At 39.7% G+C, this 24,604-nt stretch overlaps 1 protein-coding gene across 3 annotated transcripts; it reads right to left on the bottom strand.

Annotated features, from left to right (window-relative positions):
- Positions 1–1,873: 1,873 nt before the first annotated feature.
- On the bottom strand, positions 1,874–23,774 carry LOC149177415 (pyruvate, phosphate dikinase, chloroplastic-like). Of its 3 annotated transcripts, none has more exons than XM_089420124.1 (17): positions 23,544–23,774; positions 7,860–8,169; positions 7,671–7,727; positions 6,672–6,905; positions 6,347–6,484; positions 6,066–6,228; positions 5,717–5,952; positions 5,440–5,568; positions 4,690–4,869; positions 4,336–4,473; positions 3,936–4,100; positions 3,499–3,660; positions 3,203–3,292; positions 2,889–3,027; positions 2,604–2,781; positions 2,379–2,508; positions 1,874–2,056 (listed from the first exon to the last, which is right to left on the bottom strand). In XM_089420124.1, the coding sequence occupies exons 2-17, from the start codon at positions 8,130–8,132 to the stop codon at positions 1,889–1,891; spliced, it is 2,580 nt and encodes an 859-aa protein (XP_089276250.1). In that variant the 5' UTR covers positions 8,133–8,169; positions 23,544–23,774; the 3' UTR covers positions 1,874–1,888. The 3 variants fall into 3 exon arrangements, with proteins under 3 accessions (XP_089276250.1, XP_089276249.1, XP_089276251.1); XM_089420123.1 differs by having other exon boundaries at positions 7,860–8,172; XM_089420125.1 differs by having other exon boundaries at positions 7,860–8,114; positions 23,544–23,772.
- Between the last annotated feature and the right edge of the window lie 830 nt (positions 23,775–24,604).

Below are 24,604 nucleotides of genomic sequence, written 5' to 3' on the forward strand. Positions count from 1 at the left end.
ATCGGGGTACTTGAAAAAGTCGGCGAGGATCCGAGAATCTCTGAACAAGCAATGAAGCCTTCCTCTGATCTCGTAGTAGACAGGGCAACCAAGGATGAAGTGCACCTCAGTCTCCGCTTCCTGTAAATGACATACCTGGCAGAGTTTGTCTAGTCTATCCACCCGGTGGTCTGTCTCTACCCGAAGTCTATGAGAACCTACTTTGAACTGGCCTAGAGGAATGCGAAGAGCATGCATCCAGTGGTGAAACATATACTGGGGTCGAACAATGAGCCCATCTCTCAACTCCAAGAAGTGCTCAGCGTAGAAAGCCATCTTTGGGCGCAACCCTCCTGGAGGATTGACCTAGGTGACCTGGACGAACTGCCTGTAGATGTCCTCCCTGATGATCTTGTTTAGCTCCTGTCTAGTAGGTAAAAGGTGACCAGGAGCATCTAAGGAATATCGGAAAGGAGGGAGATGATCCAACTGAATTCCCACTGACTCTAAGAGGTTTGAAACTCCTATAAACCAACATCTGGCTCGGCCTGAGGGAGTAGAACGGGCAATAGTCTCAGAAGAGCAATATGCCAAGTAAGGATAACGGTCCCTACTCTTTATCGAGTCTGCCAAGCCCTAGACACGATGCAAGAATGAAACCAATCTGAAGACCATCTCAAGCCGAAAGGGCTGAGTTCCAAACTCTGCAAGGATGATGTGCTGCAATTGGAGAGCCCTGACAGTCAAGCAGCCAAACACATGGGAGACTCTACTTAGTATTTTTACTATACCTATTTAATTTTTATAAGCAGATGCTTCCAGTTTTTGGTTCACAATCTAGATTCTAAACCCATATTCATCTGTGCAAATTTGGACATCTACTGACATTATTTACATTTGTCATTTTATGGACATGGCTTTTTTGAATATCAATCAAAAATGTTTTTTTTTTTTTTTTTCAAAATATGTGTATATCTTTACTTTTTATATTTGCCAATTTTTCCTATTTCAAACTCTTCGCTCTTTTGCTTCACCAATTTTTTGCCGTTTCCAAGTCTGGTGACTTTGATATAAATAGAAGTCATTCTAGGCATAGATTACATGAAAGGTGTCGAGGTGAGCCCACTTTATCGGCGCACTGTCACTCTCACAAATATCTCACTGATGATATTGCATTCTGAAAATCTGGGTATATGGAGGAGAAGAATGAAAGTGATGCCTGAGATGGGTGTGGGATAGACTTCATCCAAAACGCATCATTTCCCGTTGCATTTTTTTGGCACATTTTAAAACGAAATTGTGCACTGCATCGTAGTTCCATCCCAGAAATGCTATCCGCTCACAGTTTCTGCCTGGCCTGGTGGTTTCTGGGAACTCTGAATCAATCTGTGACCTCAAAGGGACATGCTTCCTGCTGGAGCGATCAGAATGTAGTAGATTTATTTTGCCAGATTCCAGCGACGGTGGTCATAGAGAGTTTGTTTTGGTTAATGCACACACAACACTTTACGATGCCCCTATTACCGACGCCCCTATGATGACGACGATCAAGATTAACTATCGGATTACCGATCTCCATGTGCTGAGCCTTTAATTGCAATTACTATTATTTTTTAGTGTGCCGGTTTGTAAAATTGATTAGGGCCATTTGCATTCAATCCTCCAAAAGTGGCATATGGCATATCTTTTAATCCTCGGAGACTTGGTATTTGTCCGTATATTTAGTTTTGTATGAAGAATAACATTGCGATCTGTTACCAAATTTAAATGATGCGAAAGCTATTTTCAACTAAAAAAATTGTGGATGTTGATAATTTTTTCAAGGAACATAGTTGTTGAATGGAAATCAAAAGAATACGCATAGCATTTCGAAGAAAGACTTAAAGTGATCAAGGATTTCTGGAAATTTTCACAAAAGTTGATTGTCCGGTGATTTTGGTTTCCTTACTTCGTCTGCAACCAATGCTGCTCGCGGAATTTCAATCATAGTTCCAACTTTATATTTCATACAAGCACTTGTCTCCGAAAATATGCGCTCAGCAACCTTATTTATGATGCCCACTTGATGTCCCAGCTCCTGCTCATGAAATGATATTGGATGTTACATTAGTTAACTACCAGTCTTGAAACCAAGACAAACACAAACAAAGTGAACAGCCAAATTTACAAAAAAAATTACCGTCTTATCTCATTGATTTTATTTCTGATCAAAGATCCTAAAAGGTGGTTAACTAGAATGCGTGACATTGTTGGCATTATGAGAAGTACGGTGATTTTAATATATATCTGAAAAGTATGAATTCAAAGGATATTATTTGTAACCATATTCGAATATAAAATGTAGTTTGTCAACAACTAAAATAGATGGCAAGATCGACATATGAAGTTAAGTTTCATGCCTGGGGTGTTCCAATAAGAGGAACCATGATTTCTGGTAGCACTTTCACACCTTGGTTGATCATTGTGATGGCAGCTTGAAAAATAGCAGTGACTTGCATTTCTGTTAGTTCTGGGTATGATATTCCAAGCCTGCAAAGAGTAGAAAATTATAAAGAGTACCATGTATATATGCTATTTAATCATTTATCAAACAAGCATTTGAGAACCAAGGCCTGGCAACACACCTGCAGCCACGAAAACCAAGCATTGGGTTGACTTCAGAAAGCTTTTCCACGCGAGAAAAAACTTCATCTTCAGTTATACCAGTTTCTGAAGCTAACTTAGAAACTATTTCATTGATATCACCCTCTGGAAGGAACTCATGCAAAGGTGGATCCAAAAGGCGTATGGTGACAGGAAGGCCTGTAAATGTGAAATGATTGATGAAAACGGGCTAAAACAAAATATTATCACTTCAACATGAGAAGAGTCCAAGCAATAAAATAAGATGCAAGAAAAGAAGAGCATACCATCCATTGCCCGAAATATTCCTTCAAAATCAGATCGCTGATAAGGTAGAAGCTTGTCGAGTGCTGCTTGCCGTTGTTCAGACGTGACAGCCATAATCATCTCCCTGACAGCCTTAATCCTACTTTCTGATGCAAAGAACTGTGCAAAACAAATTAATTTGTCAAAACATGGTCTTTGCAACGAATGCCAATGCAAATCTAGTTTATTGTATAGACAGACTATTCCATTAGGCATGGAATGCCTAATTTAAACTCCAGAAACATAGTTTCTTGTTAAACCAAGAAAAACTTTGGTGGCTCTTGTTTTATCTTACCATGTGTTCTGTCCTGCAAAGGCCAATGCCTTGGGCACCATTCTTTCTTGCTGTTAGAGCATCATCTGGTGTGTCTGCATTAGCCATAACCTGAAATTAAAATGACCAATATCCGGTATCAGCATAGAATTCAAATTCATGACATAATACATAACTAAGAGGAGGAAACTTACATAAGGTCAACCATCTTTCATCTATAGTGATACATTCTTCTCATAACCTCTACAAAGTTTACAAAATGTTTAGTTATAGAAAATAATCATTGAGCATTTGTTCAGTGTAATAACTTGAACTACCTTGAGTTGTCTTTGTTCATCGACCCAGGTCATGAATGTCCCCAGATCACCGCTGATTGCCGGAGGAGATAAAGGCTGTTTACCCAATATGACCTCTCCAGTTGTTCCATTGATGGATATCCAATCACCCTCCCTTAGTACATGCTTTCCAACTGTCAGAGTCTGCAAATAATAGAGGTACATCATTAGCAACGTATCCTTTCACCTGAGCAGTCACAATTGTTGATTGAGGCTTGGTATTCCAATTTTGCAACTGTCAACCATATAGATTTGTAGGCAAACAAAATTTTAATGTTAGAGTAATGGTATCCAAATTTAGGGCAGAAAATTATATTAGTGAATATATGCTAAGTGGTGATAGAGACTTAACATGCCGAAATTACTGAAGTGGGCTAGATTGAGTATTTTAATATAAGTTGCAAAAGAAGGTATCTGACCTTCTCATTTTCATTAACACGTATGTCAGAGCAGCCTGAAATGCAACATTTTCCCCACCCACGGGCAACAACGGCAGCATGTGAGGTCATGCCTCCCCTGGAAGTCAGTATGCCTGTGGCAGCATGCATACCACCTACATCCTCTGGACTGGTTTCATTCCGTACCTTCAGCCAAAATAAACAACTTAGTACCCTTTCTCTGAGATCAATGTTATACCTAAGGGCTATTAGTGGCCATGACAACTGCATGTGACTTTAGTTTGTAAAGTTCAACCCCTAAAGAGGGCATGTCAAAACATTGTAGTCAATACATCAATGCTGATGCAGTTTCTAGCAAGAATAATATATTTTTTGGCTCCTTTAAGTTCAATGGAAAGACATGTCTATCATATAAGCTTACCAGGATCACTGCTTTTTCCTGTGCATGCCAAGCTTCTGCATCTTCTGCATTGAATACAATCTGTCCAATTGCTGCTCCAGGTGAAGCAGGTAGACCAGTCGCAATCACACTATCTTTGTAGCGAGATGGATCATTGAACTGATTAGAGAAATATCAACCACACATATAAGGCTAGTGGATATCATTGTAAGGATAAGGCACACACTATTCATTTCATTCAACTCAAAAGGTATAAGGTAGTTCTTCAAACACAGCACCTACACGGAATCTCAACAAAAGGTAATACCAGCATATGGTCATAAACATCCTAACCCCAATGGACCAAAGGTAAAGGATACTTTTCAAATCACCAACCTGAGGATGCAGAAGCTGGTCCAAGTGTCTTGGCTCAACCATTTTGATTGCAGAGCGACTGCCAACAAGCCCTTCCTTTACCATGTCAACGGCAATCTTGACAGCACCTGTACCTGTGCGCTTTCCAGATCGACATTGCAGCATCCACAATCTGTTCTCTTGTACAGTAAATTCTATATCCTTCAAGGATGCCAGAACCATGTCAGAACCTGTGTTTCTAGATGCCATTCTAAATAACTTCAAGGCATATACAAACAGAGAAAATTACAATAAAGAAACGATGTATCCATATAAGATGAGAAGAAACTCAATTATTAGCTAAGAAATTATAATGGCTGATCTAAACCACATAAACAAGACAAGAAAATGAATTTTCCTAACAGTTATCACTATTCCATTTCTTGATCGTATCTGTATTACTAATCCTTGCTTACTAGTCTTTTGCAGTATACTTTATGTCCGTGTTTTTGCTAAATTACAAGATAATGTGCCCTTCGAATATAATAAAGAAAAATAGGTTCAGTCAACACTTCCAATTTCTTGAGAACATAATTTTGAATTCAAGCAATCAGAAGAGACAATTTCTGGTCTCATCATATGTCCTTTCTCATCATTAAAGGAACAAATGTAAGCATTTGTCCAGACAATGCAAAACTGATTTGCAAGGAGATCTGGGAAGTTTGTTATGCTTTATTTTTTATGCAGGTATTGCCACTGTTAGATCTTCCCAAAAGAAAAACTAGCACTTACCATCATATCCTTGTAGTGTTTTTCTAGGATCTTGCAATTCTCCACAAGCTCATTGTAGGCTTCTGGCATGCACTGCCTCATTGTGTCCAAATCCTCTGGTGTACGAATGCCAGCAACCACATCCTCTCCCTAATCCATTGTAGATAAATATAAATTAAGCAAAAGGTTAGCCAGAAAACCAGAAGGAATGAAACATTTTATAAATAGATTTAGATGCCAACCAGAAGGGATGCAGTAAGTCCTAGAGAAGTAAATGGCAGAGTGGTATAGTACACACTTGAGCATTGATAAGGAACTCCCCATAAAGTTTCTTCTCACCAGTGCTGGGATTCCTGGTGAATAAGACGCCTGTACCTGAATTTGAACCCATATTTCCAAAAACCATGGATTGCACGTTAACTGCAGTTCCCTTTAAACCTGTTATTTGATTTATGTTTCTGTACTTGATGGCACGTGAGCTATTCCACGAATTAAAAACAGCCAGAACTGACAAATATAGCTGTTCCTTTGGATCTGCATCGGCATCATTTACAATTTATAGCTCTCCCAAAATATTTTCATGTATGGGAAAACAACTTCACCCCACTTCATGACAACCAAGGAAGAACTTCAGTTTTTCACTATACCTGCAGGAAATTGTTTACCCGTGGCCTGTACGTAAACATCCTTATACTTAACTACCAGCTGTTTCAGATCATCGGCAGTTAAGTCTGTATCAAGTGTCACTCCCTTTGCAGCCTTTAAACTTTGAAGTTCTTGCTCAAACAAGGAATGTGAGATGCCCATAACCTTCATAGAGGAAATTTCTTCAATAAGAAAGAAAACAGGGCCATGTGCTGCTTATAATTAATTGCAAGTTACTCTTTTCTGGGAAAAAATTGAAAAGTCTTAATAAGGCACAACTTACCACACCACCAAACATGTCTAAAAAACGCCTATATGAATCATAAGCAAAGCGTTCCCCACTTTTGGCAGCCAAACCAATGACAACTTCATCATTAAGGCCCAAGTTCAACACAGTATCCATCATACCAGGCATTGAAATCTATACACAAAAGGACACAACATATTTGCAATGACAAAGGAGGATAGCCTACAAATAAAACTACCTCTTTACTCATGAAGTTCTTATCTATCTACCTCTAAATCACATCGTTCTGGAAAAGGAAAAATTTCCTGTTTATCCTATGAACTCCAACAACAAGATTCAAAAAATAGAAATGCTCGTTTACCGCAGCTCCAGACCGGACAGACAGCAGTAGAGACTTAAATGGATCACCAAGAGTAGCATTCATATCATTTTCCACTGTCTTGAGACCCTCTAATACCTCTTCCCATAGACCTTCTGGAAGCTTATTTCCAGTCTCTAGATATTCTTGGCATGCCTCTGTTGAGATTGTGAGGCCTGGAGGTACAGAAAGGCCAATGCTGGCCATTTCTGCCAGATTTGCACCTTTTCCTCCCAACTGTCAGAAGAACATAGGCAAGGAATTTAATTCTACAATCTAAATGTAATATCTAATCAATTTTAACTTTCAAAATGTAAATATCATTAATATACGTATACAGTAACCAGCCTTTCTTTCAAAGCAAGCAGAGGTTTGTGAGCAAGAAAGCAGAGGTTTGTGAGGTTTTAAGGGCATGTGGTTTGGTGAGTGTCCTGTTTTATTTGGATCAAAAATTGTGAACATACAAATTGTGATTACCATAACTTCAAAAGCAGAAACAGGCAGTGTGATCCTTCCAAACCATAGTGAGAATGTGGTTTCCTTGTATGGAGTGACTTTCAAGCGCTGAGCTTGGCCAGCTCAAAATCAAAATTAAATGATACCAAATCATTTAAAACTCAACAATTTCTATCTATAATATTAAAACATAAATGATGTAGCCCATATAGGAAAATTAATAGGTTTCATTTGGGATCACAAGTGTTCGAGGAATAATGAGAATAATTACCATATGACAAGGATCAATTGCTATTGGATTGGAGAAGCCATGATCACACCAAGTTTGTTTAAAAAATTAAAAATTAAAGATAAAAATGAGAGTTTTTCAGCCTAGGGATGTGTGGTTTAGTCAGCTTGTATTAAGTGTAATGTGGTTTAAGTGTAATGTGATTTTGACAGCATAGATACACCCATCGTAACACAGTAACTTAGTGAAAAGAGAACTATAAGTTACTATAGACATTGTTTCCATAAAAAAACATGGGCAGAATGAACAAAACTCACCAAAGACTTCATATTCTTGTTACCCTCACTCCGATTCTTCCCAAATGTGAATACCCTCTGTAGGTTGACAGAACCATAGGAAGAACATTCAGTTTATTCAAAAAATCCCACCAAAATGACACTGATGATTCCAAGTCCAATCATGACCTATCTTCCAAAAGCTTAATATGTCCAGTTCACAGAATTTACCTGTTTGGTCTTTGTATTAGGAGTTGCGACTGCTTGGCAACGACAAACACCAGGCATTACAGCCAAGCCAGAGTATTTCCTTCCTTTTAAATGCATACAGTTTGCTTTCAATGGCTCTAGTGTTCCCCATAAGCTCGATTTTCTCAATCTAACAGTGGATACTTTCTGATTGGTCCAAACCAGAGATCCAACACAAGAATCTGCACAGGTATCCTTGAGAATGTCTGATATGATATTTGCTTGTCCCTGAATTCCCTTCATGACGAACACCATTTTCAGAGTTTAAACTTTAACCAACTTCCCGTTGTTTCTGCTGCAATTTTTAGCAATAAACAAGGAAATTGTTATACGTACTACAGTGGACATAAATGTTTTTGATCATGGAAAGAACGGTGAAGAGTGTCTATTAGTAATGCAGTTTCTGTAATCAAGTAATATCAAGGATCTCCAAAATATTTAAAATTGAACCATACTAAATAGCTATGAAGTCATAACGACAAACTTCCAAATTTAATTTTCCCATAATTTCACTGATATCCTTTGAAAATTTAAGCACTTCCTTTTTTCTGAATTTCCTTCAGATCTGATACAGAATTAAGGATAAACATTTGCAGTATTTCATAGACTGATGAATGATATGTTAATAGGCAATTGGGACTAATCGCCTAACAGCCAGAGAATGGGAATTTTGCCAATGACTTTTGTGGCTAAAGAAGCACAGGAAGAAGGAAAAAGGGGCCATCCAACAGGAACCTTTTAGGAAAGGTCACCCACTATCACCTCAGCAACCTGTCCTCTCACTTTACGATGGCTTTCCTCCGACTCAAGAGGGGGTTCCCTACTAGGACCACCAAGGCTTGATCAAATAAGCACAAGGTGATGTTGACAATAGCTTTAGTAAAACAGTTTTTTGGAGTTTATAGGGTTCTTTGAAGCAAGTTATGGAGGAATATGAAGATCAGTGTCAATATCCAATTAGAGCTATGGAGTCAAGAGGAATCAAGTGGCAAGATTAGATATGTTACCCCTCAAATTGTACATTAGAATGGTAAAAGCTCCAACCCACACTATACAATCCAGATGGAACCTTGATAAATCACCCACTGTCACCTTAGCAACCTACCTTTCCTCTTTATGCCAGCTCTCCTCCAAGGTGACTCCCTTAAAATCACTAGGGCATAAGTAATAAGGAGCAGGGTGATATCACAAGTAACCCCAATGATCAAGTTGGGTTTTAAGACAAAAGGAAATAATGGTGATGGAGCATGAGAAGTTCAGTGCCAATATGCAAGGCAATAGAGTCAAGGGAATAATAAGGATGAGAGGATATCAAGAAGAATGACCCTCCATAGGTTGGTTATCTAGAATAATGGATTGTAGGGGAGAGACCAGTACCTAAGGATGAGTAATCTCTCAGCCAATGAGCGTTGGAAATATTGTGGTCATTGATCTCAAATACAAAGGGAAACTACAGATGTCCAAGATAAAAATTGCAAGATGGAGATTGTTGGAGATATTGTTTTTGGACTTTTAATGCCCAAATTGGATACCCTATCTTTGAAGGACTTTTTACTCTAAATACCTAGCTCAAATGGGAGCATAGGATATATGGTTGAAAAACTTATTCCGATACCTTTCCAATAGTATATGGCACTCCCTCTAACTCCATAGGAATGAGGAAATATGAAAAGAATTGTCAATTCAGCCCACCCAGAAAGTATAGGTCAGCTCAGCCAATTTTTACAAGTTAGCGCCATAAGCTAACACATAAACACTATAAATAAAGGATAGATCAGTGCATTTTAAATGTATCCAATCAAGAAGATCAAATACAAGTGCGCAAAAGAGATCTAAGGTGCACAAGAGGAGCTAAGTAGCATTCTTGGGGTTTAAACGTGTGCAAGCAGAAAGAGGAGTCTAACGAGTTTTCTTAGAGTGTTAAGGGTAAACTATGAAGGACTAGGTCTATGATGTTGTGAAGTGTGTTGTGTTGATTTGGGGTAGCATCGGATGTGCTCTAGCCACAAAAATTGCTGGAGAGGCTAAGGCACATGAGATCTCCAATACCCAGAAAGAGTTTGGGCAGATTCTAGACAGTTTGGGAGATATTAAAATAATTAATATTTTTAATGGAGTCCCTAAGTCTAAACTTAGGGAAATTAAAGTATTAATGTGAATTAATATAAAACTGTGTTAGAATGGTTCAAAAGTCATGGATCAAGCCAAATCTAATCTTATCCATTGATTAGGGACTTAATCTCAGCCGTTGATTTGTCAACGAGAAAAGTATAAGAGGAGGCTTCAAGGTCACTTGGAGAACACACCAAGAGATCAAGATTTCGACTTTCTGGGGTTGGATTTGTTGAAAAAGTTGAGAGAGTGCTCAGAGTTGCAATTAAGGGGCAGTGAATACAGAAGCAGAGAGGCAGAGATAGCACCGAGAGGATCAGCGCAGTAGCCGGAGAGAGGGATGCAGAAGCAGCCAAGGGTTCACGCAGAGCCAGTCGGGGCTCACGCAGAGGCATCCAAGAGCTGTGCAGTGCCTCAAAGGGCCAGTGTGGGTGACACAAGGCCAGAGGGTTGACGCAGTGCCTCCAGAGGCAGACGCAGGCCAAGCCAGAGTGATGTTGGGCTAACACTGGGCTAGAGAGAGGCTGACGTTAGGGTTTCGTGGGGCAGATTGGAGCTGTGGAGCTACCGAAGTGTTTATCCGGGGTTATAGCCAGAATATCTGCTTCCGAGTACAGAGGTATTACTGCCGAGATTTTTCTCTGTTGGATGAGCCGGATTTGGCACCTAGATTGTCTTTTGAAACTGCTTAATAAATCAAACCCTCAGATAGCTGCACCAGTTTTCCCGCATTGGGTTTTTCCGCGGACATTAGTCCAAAAACAACGGCGTCACTTGTGTGCTTGTTTCTATTTCATTCAGTTGATGAACTGTAATGTGTTAAGCACGTACTTGTATTTATTTCTAGTATTTACATGGTAAATAACTTGTTAATTAAAAGAACAAGTAGGTAGGAATAAATCAATAAAGTACATGAAGGGGTTTCTAACGTGTCAAACTCAGAAATTCCAACATGGTATCAGAGCGTGGTTGCAGATCACAGGAGAACTAAGGACACCAGCGGAACAAAGCAGCAGTAGCAGAAAACAGTTGTCCCGAGTGACAGAAGTTGTTCCTAGCAGAGTAGCAGCAAGGAAGGGGTCACGCAGTGCCTACATCATCAAGATTAAGCCAGGGAGAGGCAGCACAGAGGCTGAGGGAGGCAAAGGCAGGCTCACACAAAGCCACGCAGAGGCCAGGAGGGCTGACGCAGTTGGCTGAGGAGGTTGATTTGCCGGTGCTGGGATTGCACAGAGCCTAGGAGCTCTAACCTTCAGTTTGTCGGGGTTTAGAAGGTTGTGGGTAAGTTGCAGAGTGGAGTTGGTGGGGTACTGTACTCAGAACAATACCTAACAGGGCAAGGCCAAGGTAGAGGGAGTTGCTGCTGAGGTGGATTTCTAGCCAAGGAATCCAGATCAGTGTTGCAGTTGCACAAACAATTGTAGAGGGGCATCTCAACATTGGTAGAAGGGTTTCCAGGAGGGAAATCGAGGCTCAGAGGATTCATACCGAGAACTTCCAGGAGGGAAGTAAAGGAGCAGCGAAATGGCACTACACGGAGTAAGAGACCAGGATAGACTGGACGGAGCCTCAAACTTCATAGTCTAGAAGGCCAGAATCTTATCCGTACTAGACAAGAATCGTGTCAAGCACTTCTCCTTGAGGACAATAGTTATCCCAGTTGACTTGGCTGATAACGACAGGTACGAGGATTCAATGGTGAGGGCTAAGAGTATCATCCTTAACAGGGTCAAGGATCATATAGTACCACATATCGCTGAGAAGAACACGACACAGGAGATGTGGGAGGCCCTGACCAACTTGTATCAGCATACTTCTGTGCAAAGGAAGATGCTACTAGAAAATCAACTGTGATCATACCAGATGCAAAAGGGAGAACAGATCAACCCATTCCTCGGTCGATTGAAGGAGATCTGGAATCAACTGACTTCCATAGGGGCAACACCAGATCCAAAATTCCTAGTGAGAACAGCCCTGAACGCAATCTCAAAAGACTGGGAGGTGTTTGTCCAGAGCATACTAGGCAGGGTGACCCTTCCAGATTGGGAGGAAATGTGGGCTGCTCTTAACCAATAAGAGATCAAAAGGTTCAGCAAGGCGGAAAGCAGCGGCAAGGGGATAAGAATCAAGGAGGAGGAGGAGGAGGATGTTGCCCTAGCATCTGAGGGAAAGCAGGAGAAACGAAAGAAGAAGGACCTCTCCAAGGTCAAATGCTTCCACTGTGGGGAGCTGGGTCATTATGCGACCTAGTGTCCAAGGAAGAAGAGTAAGGGAGAGGCCTCCGAGACCAAGGTAGCGCCAGCAAGGGCAGAGAAGGAAGTGGAGACAGACGATGATTGTGCCATGAGTGCTCATGTGCCACTTCAGAAGAAGTGGGGAGACATCGAGCTGTAGTCAGGAGGACTACAAGCGATGAGGGGCAGGATCCTCGAGGTACCCAGCCTCTTGGATTAGACCTTGCTACGGAAGCCTCGAAGAGGAGTAGCAGTATTGGCGATGTCAGTAGAGACAGAAGTAGATGTAGCGACACAGGGAGCTACAGTACATGATTCCCAGGACAACGCGAGGCTAGCAGGCTGCAATAGTGCGAGAGGCACGGGAGTGTTGCGCCAGTGCAGGATGGCAAAGAGAGGTGTGCAACAATGTGAGATGCTGGAGTTGTTACAGCAGCGCAGAGGTCAGAGAGGGAGCACTTGTCAGTGACAGAGGGAGCTTCAACATCAGGAGTGTTTCTAGCTTGACGAAGATGTCAGAGTTGGGAGATCAGTTACTTACTTCTCAGAAACTAAGTTGCAATGCAGCAGTTAACAGTGGTAGTGCTATGGGCAGAATGATGCAGCATGATGAGAGGGGTTGCAGTGCAGATGCAGCAGTGGCAGTGGCAGGGCCATGGGCAGCAACACGGATGCAGAGGGAGTTGCAATACGGATGCAGCAGTGGCAGTGGCAGGGCCATGGGTAGCAGTATAGGATGCAACAGTGCAGATGATGGGCAACAGGCCTAGCATCAGCACAGGGACCGATGCCAAATGATCAGGGTGATACTCAGTGAGGAGTATTGCTAGAGCACAGTCCTCACTAAGAGGGAGTGTTGATTTGGGGTAGCATTGGATGTGCTCTAGCCACGAAAATTGGTGGAGAGGCTAAGACACATGAGATCTCCAATGCCCAAAAAGGGTTTGGGCAAATTCTAGACAATTTGGGAGATATTAAAATAATTAATATTTTTAATGGAATCCCTAAGTCTAAACTTAGGGAAATTAAAATATTAATGTGAATTAATATAAAACTATGTTAGAATGGTCCAAAAGTCATGAATCAAGCCAGATTTAATCTTAGCCGTTGATTAGGGACTTAATCTCGGTCGTTGATTTGTCAACGATAAAAGTATAAGAGGAGGCTTGAGGGTCACTTGGAGAACACATCAAGAGATCAAGATTTCGACTTTCTAGGGCTGGGTTTGCTGAGAAAGTTGAGAGAGTGATCAAAGTTGCAGCTGAGGGGCAGTGAATACAAAAGCAGAGAGCCAGAGATAGCACCTGGAGGATTAGCGCAATAGCCGGAGAGAGAGAGATGCAGAGCCAGTCGGGGTTCACGCAGAGCCAGCCAAGATATGCGTAGTGCCTCAGAGGGCCAGAGGGTTGACACAGTGCCTCCAGAGCCTTATGCAGGCCAAGCTAGAGTGACGTTGGGCTAATGTTGGGCCAGAGAAAGGTTGACGCAGTCCCTAGAGGCTAATGTTGGGGTTTCGTGGGGCAGATTGGAGTTGTGGAACTATCGCACTGTTTATCCGAGGTTTCAGCCGAAATATCTGCTTCTTAGTAGATAGGTACTACTGCCGAGATTTTTCTTGGTTGGGTGAGCCGGATTTGGCACCCAAATTGTATTCTGAAATTGCTTAATAAATCAAACCCTCAGATAGCTTCCCCGGTTTTCCCGCATTGGGTTTTTCCGAGGACATTAGTCCATAAACAACAGTGTCACTTGTGTGCTTGTTTCTATTTCCTTCAGTTGATGATCTGTAATGTGTTGAGCATGTACTTGTATTTATTTCCAGTATTTACATGGTAAATAACTTGTTAATAAACAGAACAAGTAGGTAGGAATAAATCAGTAAAGTACATGAAGGGTTTCTAACGTGTCAAACTTAGAAATTTCAACATGTTGTCTTGGGGTTGTGATACTGTGAAGTGCACTGGTCTGGCATTATATTTCGAGGAATGATACTATGAGGTTCGCTCAATCATGAAGGCTAAATTTGACTAGGTTTGAAGCTATATCTAGGGTATGAAGTAAGGAAAGGTGCTAGAGCATGAAAGCTAAGGAATATTTCAAGCAATGATACTATGAGGTTCGCTCAATCATGAAGGCTAAATCTAACTAGGTTTGAAGGTATATCTAGGGTATGAAGTAAGGAAAGGTGCTAGAGCATGAAAGCTAAGGGTATGATGATGTTGCAAAATGCATGAAGTATTAAGCATGCAGGTGAAGTCAAAATTACTTTGTGTATGAAGGCCTCAGGTTGGTGCCTATAGTAAACAGGACCAATGATGAGAGCCTTTCATACCCTTCCACATGGCACAACCAAGAGAAGTCCAAGTGGCCGTAAATAGCCCCAAAATTTCCTTGGGGGGTGTGACCAATGCCTCGAAATATGTGAAGTGCCTTGAAGAACATGAATTGCCTTGGGAAATGTAAAACAATCCAAATATCATAATGCAACCAAATAATGAAAAAGGGTTATACCATGCCACAAATTTTTCTTCTCACCAAAAATTTTACTATGGGTACCCCTATTGAAAAGAGGGGTTATAATACTAATTAATGATAGGACCACAAGTGGTTAGGGTTTTTCTAGTAAGGAACTATTTATAGAGGTAGACCGTAGAAGGTTATGTAATGTTTTGTCAAGTATTTTTGTTGTATTGAAGCTCTGCTCATTTGGATGTTGACCCCTCAAGGAGGCCCATGAACATTACTCCCTTGTGGGATAATCAATATATGTGTTTATATTCTATAGGTTCAATACTCTTGTTTCTCTTATTTTACTTTCTATAATTTATATTTCATCTGATATTTCTCATGATTTACTATTTTTTTTGTTTAAGTACCCTACAAGTGGTATCAAAATCCTCTAGGATTGCAACCAAAACGCTACCATGAATGAATCTTTGGCAAGATCTATTGGCACAACAAGCCAACGATATATCAGTCACAGGAGGCAGGCATTACATAAGGCCATCCTTTCAAGACTTCAACACCATATGTGGCACAGATTACCTAAAGTAGATCTAAACAAATCCAATGGTTCCAACTCAACAAGATGGGTTACCCAGATGGAACACTAATTTTCCCTCCAAGGTATTGATGATGACCTATTTAAACTCTTGGTGGGGGTATTATACTTGGATCAAGAGAATTGGTATGGAAATGGCATAAGAAGGCCTATGGAGAGTACAATTCCTAAACCCCATTTGTAAACACCATATATGCTCGCTTTGAAACATATACTATTTTTTGTTATGGCTAACAAAGTTGTGCCAAACGAGCAAAATTGGATACTTTATTGCTTGCTTTAAGCAATTGGAAATCCACACAAATTGTATGATTCATACCTTTATCAAAGAATGTTTTATCAATTGTATAAAGGAGGAGATCCAAGCGTAAGTCTAGATAGGTCACCACACTACTTGGTTGAAGGCCTGTTAGTGAACTCAAGAAGCACAAGTAGTGGTCAGTGACCAAACCAAGTGACTCACTTTTTATCCCCAATCATGTCACCCTCTTGTGCCTATGACCACTCCATCTACTTTCTAGGCTTTAGCCCTTGAGGTTCCAACAAAAATTATTTTTCATAGATATGGCCCACTTCGACATGTCCTAGGAAATTTTAGAGGAATCAACTACAAAGCGATATCACTAAAACAATATAGATCTTTCTCATGAAGAAAACACCAAAGAGCCTCTTTGTGAGGAACCCTAAATTTATGTCCATATAGCACCAAAAGGTAATTATCATAATCAACAATGGCAACACCCATAATTTTATTCATCAATGTGCAGTAAAAGAAAGTTGAAACCCAATGTTATGTCCATGTGGGGCACATTTCTATTATAATATCTAATATAGGTATGCAGAAATGTGGTGGTAAATGTGAGAATATGAAACCCAAATGGGGGACTAGTTGCTCAAATCCAATAGGTTTTCTATTGAAATAAGAGGATGTGATGTCACTCTTGGAGTAGAATGGTTGCGAACACTGGGGCTTATTACCCCTCGTTTCAGCAGGGGTACATATGTACCTTTTCATTTTCGCAGCACGGTTGCAAGAACAAAAAATGTTAGTCAAAAGCCTTGTAACTCATGTGGAGGCCCTATATGGTGTCCTAGGATTGTTATGGTTGGCCATGGCCAGTCCCTTGGGGCTCAGTGCCTAGTCCTTTTTACCATGTATAGGATCAAGGGGATTTGGATGGTCCTCGCTAGGACTCATGGTTTAGTGGAGACATCAATTTCGTAGGGGTGATCACACATTGTAGGGCTAGTCTAGCCCATGTCCCATGTGCACTTATGTTATTCCCACATGGTTGTGTCATTGATTTTGTATGAATTTTTTGGCCATGATATATTCATCAAACAATTTTCAACATGCCAGAATCACAATTTTTCAACATGTTCACACTTCTTGAGGTAGTACATGTTTCCCAATGCATGTGGTGCTAGAAGCCAAAAGGTCAACTTAGTCTCAAAATGCTCAATAAAATGTCTAGATGACATGCCATGTTGAAATTTATCCAAAATGTTAAGGCATCATCAAGAAAATGGTAGTCGAAGGTGGTCTAGTAGTTGGTGGGTTTCTAGATGGCATTACAAGTGCAGATTTTGATGGAATTTGACATACAACACGTCAAAGTAGTCTACACAATTTGTCAGACAAACCCCAAGTGGCAGATTTTTCATTTTCCTTAAGGCGTTGGAGATCTTCATTTGTCACATAATGATGCCTTCACTAGATGCCATGTGGGGTCAAGACACCTAGCATGAAGGGGAAAACTTGACGCCAAAAGTTATGTAAAAAATTAGCCAAAAAAAACCTAGGTGACGGAATCCTCAAATTCTCAAGTTTGTTGAAGATCTAGCCAACATACCAACCCTCTAACTAGTCGTTAAAGTCAAACAAGGAGGAATGTTAGGGGTCATCTAACCGTTTGAGGGTCAGGCAAGCCATTACATCTCAAGTGGACAAGAAAGTAATCATTGCAAAGTCAAATTCTCCTCTAAAGAACCAAATGGAACTACCAAGAACAGGTCGATTTCTTCATGGACCAAAATCACTCCAAGCAAGCAAGTTGAGTTAAGCAAGCTAGTCATTGGGTCATCCAAGTGGAACATTAAGCATCTTTTGACTACTATTCCTACCTTTTGTCTTTATAGGGTCAACGCAAGTGGAACGTTGGACTCCCAAGGGACATTTGAGCCAAGTTGAATTCCTAATGGACAAATTCATGTATTGAAAATTTATTTTGATGTAATTTACTTAGTCTCCAACATGTGGATGACAGGTAAAATATTATTTTTAAAGAGAGAGATTAAACTAGCCTTTATCTAACCGTTACAAAGTAAATTATAAAAGACTATCCTCTATTCTCTTTAAGTTGTTGTTGAATTGTGAGATCAATACATGTCATAATAGAACCTTTATTTTGCAAGCACTTTGTCTCTATTGTCTGGGTTAGTTTTTCTAATTTCATTTTTTCTTGGTACATGTTGTAGAGGGGTTCATAAGATAACAAACAACTAGTAAGGATTACACAAGCATTGTAGGGACAATCCATTGAGGGGCCAAACAGCCACATGGAGAGATGGACAAGGTTTAGTCATCTTCATTCCCCTTATTGTAGGTTAAAGCGAGTTAAAACTGAAGGTTGGACCAATCCTTATAAGGGATAGCTTCAAATGAGTGAAGATCTCTCTTACCACATAGTCGACCCAAATATTGGAGATGTCTCACTAGAGGTCATTCCTAGTTGGATCCAAAACGTTGTGAAAGATCTTAGACATAGGTAGGGACGACACACTCTCTTCGAGTCCAAGCCACTTCACTGTACAAAGTACATGACCAACTTAAAGGTGAATGTGATTCACAACCCAACCATCTTAAAGGTAAAGTTGTGACCAAGGTAAGCCATTTCCCAACAACTAAAGTTTATTTTAAAATCCAAAAAAAAAAAAAAAAAAAGTTTATTTTACTAGCTTGCTTTTAAAGTTTTATCATAATTTAGCTAGTAACCCTTGGGATTTTGAGCTATAAAATTAGATCCAAACCAAGGGATCAATATACTTTGATTTGCTTTTTCATACACATTACCTTCACAGGTATATTGAGTTACGTCTTGCAGATCTGCAGTAAATTACAGCAATATCATATTCAGATTTTGTGGAAAATTCAAGGTACAAGGCTCGTTTCATGTAAGTTCTGTCATGATAACTTTGTAATTAGTTCCCATTTGATTTTCCTAGTTAATATGTTTTATATTTTAGCTGGAAATTATTTCTGGGTTTTCATCCAGTGGGGTTTGACCCCAAGACCTCTGCAACTGAATTTCTAGCTTGCTAGAAATTTATTTATGTTGTAGGTTTGGGGTTTAGGAGTGATTAAATCATCTACATCCAATCTTCTAATTTCCCCACCCTTAGATATTCAGTCTAGAGTGCTTGGGCACTATTGGGTGGCATTTTTAAGGGGTTATTGCTGCTTTTTTTTGCAGTTTTCTACAGATTTTCCAATCTGCAGTCACAAGACAGCTAAGTCACCTGACACGGAGATTCAGGATTCGTAGGATTCGGGATTCGTGGTGTCGGATTTGGACACGTTGACCCCCCGGAACAGGACACATAGGATTCATTATATATTATTTTATTAAAAAAAAAAAAAATATATATATATATATATATATATATATATATATTAAAAATTAGATATTTCTTGTACAAATTTTAATTAATGATACAAATTTATTGATTTCAAACATAGATCTTCATCTATAGCTATTAGCATGCATAGTACATACAAAATTCAAATACATGTCAGTGGTACTGGTCACATAAATCATGTTTCATAATTCATAACTGAAAGACAACTTACAACTACAAGATAGTAAGATAAACACACTGATAACTATAGTTTTCTCATTAAGTCATCAAACCAAAATGTGTTACATAGGTAGTGCTGGTGCAATGCCAATGGCAAATAGAAATAGAAAATATAAAACAACTACAGGTATACAAGCCTCAAGGCATCAATCAGCATCAATGTCCTCATCATCACGGTCCCCACTGCTCTCCTCTACATCCTCCTCCTCCCCTGTATCCATAGTCACCTCTGCATCTGCTAGTGTGGAGGATGACCCCTCTAAGTCATCAAATCTAACAGGCTCTAGCACTGAATAATTGAGATCCATGTTGGCCAATGCCAACTCAACACTGGTGTCCAGACCCATATCATCAGGAATAGTGTTACTTGGGAGCGGGAGCAAAAGTGGGGAGCAGGAGCGAAAACGAGAGCGGGAACAACATTTTTAGAAGCTCCTGGTTTGGTGCTCTTGATTAAATACGAGTTCCATACCCTAATACATGACAAAATTCAACGGAAATATTGCAATCCCCCAATCGTAAAATCCTGAAAAACTGATAAGTCTGCTGGATTTTGAATGAAATCTAAAATGTTACTTCCTCCATATGAAATCCAATGAAGCTGGAACCACTCTCAAACATCCTGAGTCATTTCATGGTAATGTTAAAAATTTAAGTAAAAGTGACATTCTCCTTAATTTAAGTAAAAGGATGAAAATGAAGATTAAGGAGAATGTCACTTTTACTTTAAGAATTTAACATTACCATGAATAGCATATCAATACTAGGGCCTAGACTTGATCATTAAGCTGCCAAAACGCTTTCCAAATGAAAATATGCGTGGCTGTAATGACCAAATGCGGCCTTTTCATACCCGCGCAGGTCACTTTTGCCACCTAACGAGTCCTGGAAAACAGGACACGATTTCCAAAATCGTGACACGCTAGAAAACAGGACACGATTTCCAAAATCGTGACACGCTGGAAAACAGGACACGATTTCCAAAATCGTGACACGCTGGGGGGATTCGACGTGTCATGTTTTTTGGACACGAATTTCGAGAGAATCATGTCGGACACGACGGATTCGGATTCGCGGGCCCTATAGAACGAATCCGGTTACTTAGCAAGACAGCAAGTAAATTAACATAGTAACCCCTCTATTCAAGTGTCTAAATAAATAAATTATAGAATTGGTTAGTATATTAAACTTATACTCACTTAGACTATTCATGTGTTATTTGTCTTTAATGAATGATGAACATTGCTAGTCTACGTTTAGTTTCTACAAATTTTACAGTTTCAGTTTAGTATATTGTATAACAGGAAACAATCAACTTCTCTCTTTACCTAGGGGTAACAGGAATGCGGTAATCTATTGCCTCGGAGCAAAATTAGAAATTTCTTGTCCATGGGGACTTGGAGCAGCCTCTAATGACCAAGTAGATGCCTATGGTTTGTATCAAGGTCTCCTTCAAGCCTCCTCACTAAATGTATGCCCAATACTTGTTGTAGGTCATTCCTATATTTTAATTTATCATCTGAAGTTTGGTTCCAGTCCTGGAGACACCAGACTCACCATTCTTCTTCAAAGAATATTTAGTTTATTATCCCAATTAGAAGACTATCCCATCTTCCATGTCCTTAGAAACAACAATTTTGAAGCCAATAAACAAGCAAATTGCGGTGCAAGATTTAAACAAGGGGAGCTTTTGATCAATATGCACTCTAATTACTCCCCCCGTACCATAATTACAAGTGTCATGGGAATTCAAACCAGTTGGACACTTTCATTATGGCCAGGTTTTTGGGCTAACAAGGCTGTTTTGAAAATGCGGTATCATATTATATTGATGGCATGGTGCAACAAATTATCAGGACCCTCCGGCAGAAATCCTTCGTATCATTATGACATCACATCTGAAAATTATGGGTACAATCCACCTACTCCATGCCTATTCACTATTGCTTGATCATATAGTGTGAGACAAAGGTGATGGTGTTAGCCAATACTAAATCCTGTAGTGAAGGTCTGTCTGCAATTGTGGAGCAAACGGTGAGTGGAGCAGGACCTCTCTCCCTCATGGGGAGGAGGTTTTGCAACCAACATTTCTTATGTCTGCACAGGAGGCATTTAGATTATGGTGTACAGGAGGTCGCTTCATTGGAACTGGCATTAAAAATCCACCATGGGAGACATTATCCCTCTGGGTTCACAAGTGTGAAAAGTTTGCAGCTATGATTAATGGGTGTTTGGCAATACAGAAATCCACTGAGTTTATATGGGTATTTTGTAGGCTCCATATGATAGAAATTGCTCTACCCCAGTGCCATTGTTTTGTTTCTCTAGATGGCTTGTACTACGTGGTTTTCGAAGGGAATTTTTTCACAGTCTCACTAGAGAATATCTCTCCCAAGATAGATCTTTCAATTTGTTAGTGTTTCAGTCACTATGCTTATAGGGTCTCCGTTGGATCCTCTCCCTAAGCTACCTGCAGGTCACTACAAAATGCAGGAAAGAAGAGATGCGATCTCAGAAGACATTCTGCTTCTCAAGCTTCATTACAATGATAGAATCCTAAGCCTCCTGACCCTAAACCTTAACTCTTCTTGGTTTCAAATTTCAAAGATTTTATCACCCTTGTCAATGATTGGCTTAGGAATGAAAGCCTAAGTTTTCCTTGTCATCATGGTCAAGGTGGTGATAGTTGGCTGTTTTAGTTAATTATGTCCCCGCAAAAGATAGCCAACAAATGAAGAAAAAGACAGCATTCATCCCAATGCAATTTGTAGCAGAGCATAAGTCTTGATTCTTCATCTTCCAGACTTCACATCACTACTACGGTACTACCATTGCATGCGAGGCGACCTATGGCAGCCTATCACCTGTCACCCACTATGATGCAATCAATCTCTTGGGTTACATGTGATTTGATCTAATTATGTTTATTTCTTGAATCTATTGGATGTTCATTGGTTAAATTTGTTACAGTGTTGTGGTTGGTTTAACATATATTTATTTTGATTTAACGTCACTTACAGCGCACATTCAATCCACTCTTCTTCACTAGTCTCCTATTACAAATACCTTTGCAGATCTGATCTCAACCACTTTAAATTATCATTAAATCTTATCCTTGCTCTTGACTGTTTACGAGCAGCTAAGGAGTGGGTCTTTGTGTGCTGATCTTCTTGGAATTTGTGCAAATTTGTTGAGTAGATAGCAGTATCTACCTTTTAGGGACATAACCCTTAGACTGAAAAAGCACCAATCTGAACAAAAAGGCTTCCTAATAGTGACTAGGATTGGTTTGCCTACGGTTATTAGGTGAACCAGTGTATGCAGACTTCGTGATAATGAACCCACAGCAAAAGACAGACCAGGAACAGAAACTGCACTTTATTCACTATCATTTCTAATTATCGATGTTATACTAGCCCTGCTAGAAGCTCTGTTTTCGTTTTTATTTTTTCCGAGGAAAACTTCACAGGAACCCCTGCTAGAAGTTCTGTTTTTGTTTTTTTTTTTTTCCAAGAAAAACTTTACAGGAACCCCAAGGTACGCTTCGCCACATTTGTAGCTACCATCCCTGGTAAACCCATCAGTGTAGGCAAGACCCAGGGGATTCAAATGAGGTACCTCCTAGCATGTAACTAGCCAAATGTCCAACCACACTAGTGACAACCAGTTTAACTAACCCCCTTGGCTCAAGCTCTGTTTTTATTCTCTATGCTCTTGTACACTTAATGTCCCTGTTAGTCCTGCAGAATGTTCAATGCATTGAATGCAGGCACCAAAGAGATGGGAAAAATGACAAAGACTCGATGGGTATAGCAGCGCTATAATAAGAGCTGCAGCTAATGTGAAGAGTTTCCATTATGTAATTCAAACACTGCCAGTCAGCATCTGTAATTCCAGAACAAAAGGTAGCAACAAAGCTCGCAATTTAATTTGCCCGGAATTTCACCGTCATCCTTTGATTATGTAAGCCATCCCATTGGAAAATCAAAACATTAAAAAAATCGATCAAGCACGGTGCACTTATAAACACACTCAATTCATTGAAAATTATTCCAATTTTCACACATACGTGATAGACTATATCCAGAAACACAACTGAAGAATGCTTAGTGCTCAAGAGAAAGTACACAAGCATTTAAAAAATCCGGCGCCCCTCTCTCGGGAATATCAAACAGAATTTCCAGCGCTCACTCAAAATTTTCCGCTCACAGATCGTTCTCTATATCAAATCGCCATCAGTTTTAAAAAAAAAAAATCTCATAAGCTCACACAAATGCAAGAATCAGCAAATGACCATTCCTACAGCAGATTTTTTTTCTCACAAAACAAAATTGGAGCAGCAAGAACAGAAATGACCAAACAAAAGATCGTTCTGCTAGAAAATATTTGAATTGTCCATACCTTTAATTCTTCGAAGCGCTCCGACTGGTCACTGTCAGAACAACCGCTTCAAATCATCGATCGCAACACATTTCAGGAGCAAATTTAAGGAATTTCATATGTTCAATCGATTTCTTGAAGATTATCTCGTAGCAAATTAGTTTCCAGAGCGACTAAGGCCACGAAAATATGAAAGTATTTTCGGACCGCGGCAAGCTTTTCTGTTCTGGCGTACAGGATAATTCAATTATAGTACATTATCGGTTCTATGGTTCCCAACGATATTAATCAACCAATAATTCTGCATCGAAAATTTGTGTGGTGCATTAGTGGCCGAGAGTGGCTCCTCACTTGTCAAAACGGTTTCTAGACCCTACTACGTCAGATTCTCTAGACCCACCACGTCAGATTCCGGCTGGGTTGGCAGTAGGGATGGGACGATTCATGATATGACGTGGCTGTAACAGTGTTTTAGAATATTCTTTAGATGTGACAGGCGTCTGTTGGATAGTGACGTATTTGTTTTGTTTAATATTATTTATATTAATTGGGTTTGACTTTTAGACTTACTTTTGATTTTCTAAATTTAATGATATTTATGGGTTTTATTTAATTTAACTAAATTTTATTTTGGAAATTTTATGATTTTGTGGGAGAACACTATATGTTATAATTTAAATATTAAAATCAACACAATCACATTAAAAATATTAATATTTTGAAGCTTTAAATTAAAAATTTCAACACAATATAACTATTCAAAATGTCAGAATTTATCAATTTAATTGTTGAGTATTTATTTGACGTTTTTGTGGTTGAAGATGCGTCTGATTTGTTGGGGCTCCCGCTCCCGTTACCAAACGATCAAAACCTCCCTGCCAAACTGGGCACAATCTCAGTGCCCAACCCCAAATTACTTCAAATTCAAGGTACTTTGGCTCTTGTGCCCAAAATTTCAAGAACAATGAAAGCTCAATTCATTCTATAAAATTCCTCCTCTCTATAAAAACTTTCCCCCTTTGTTATGGTCTCCTTGACTCCCTTATATGCTTCATTTGACAGTCCCCATCTCTCCACCACCC

This window comes from Pinus tabuliformis, chromosome 4_1, assembly GCF_031772625.1.
Source record: "Pinus tabuliformis cultivar Carrire ecotype Pingquan chromosome 4_1, CPIR1, whole genome shotgun sequence".
Lineage (NCBI taxonomy): Eukaryota > Viridiplantae > Streptophyta > Pinopsida > Pinales > Pinaceae > Pinus > Pinus tabuliformis.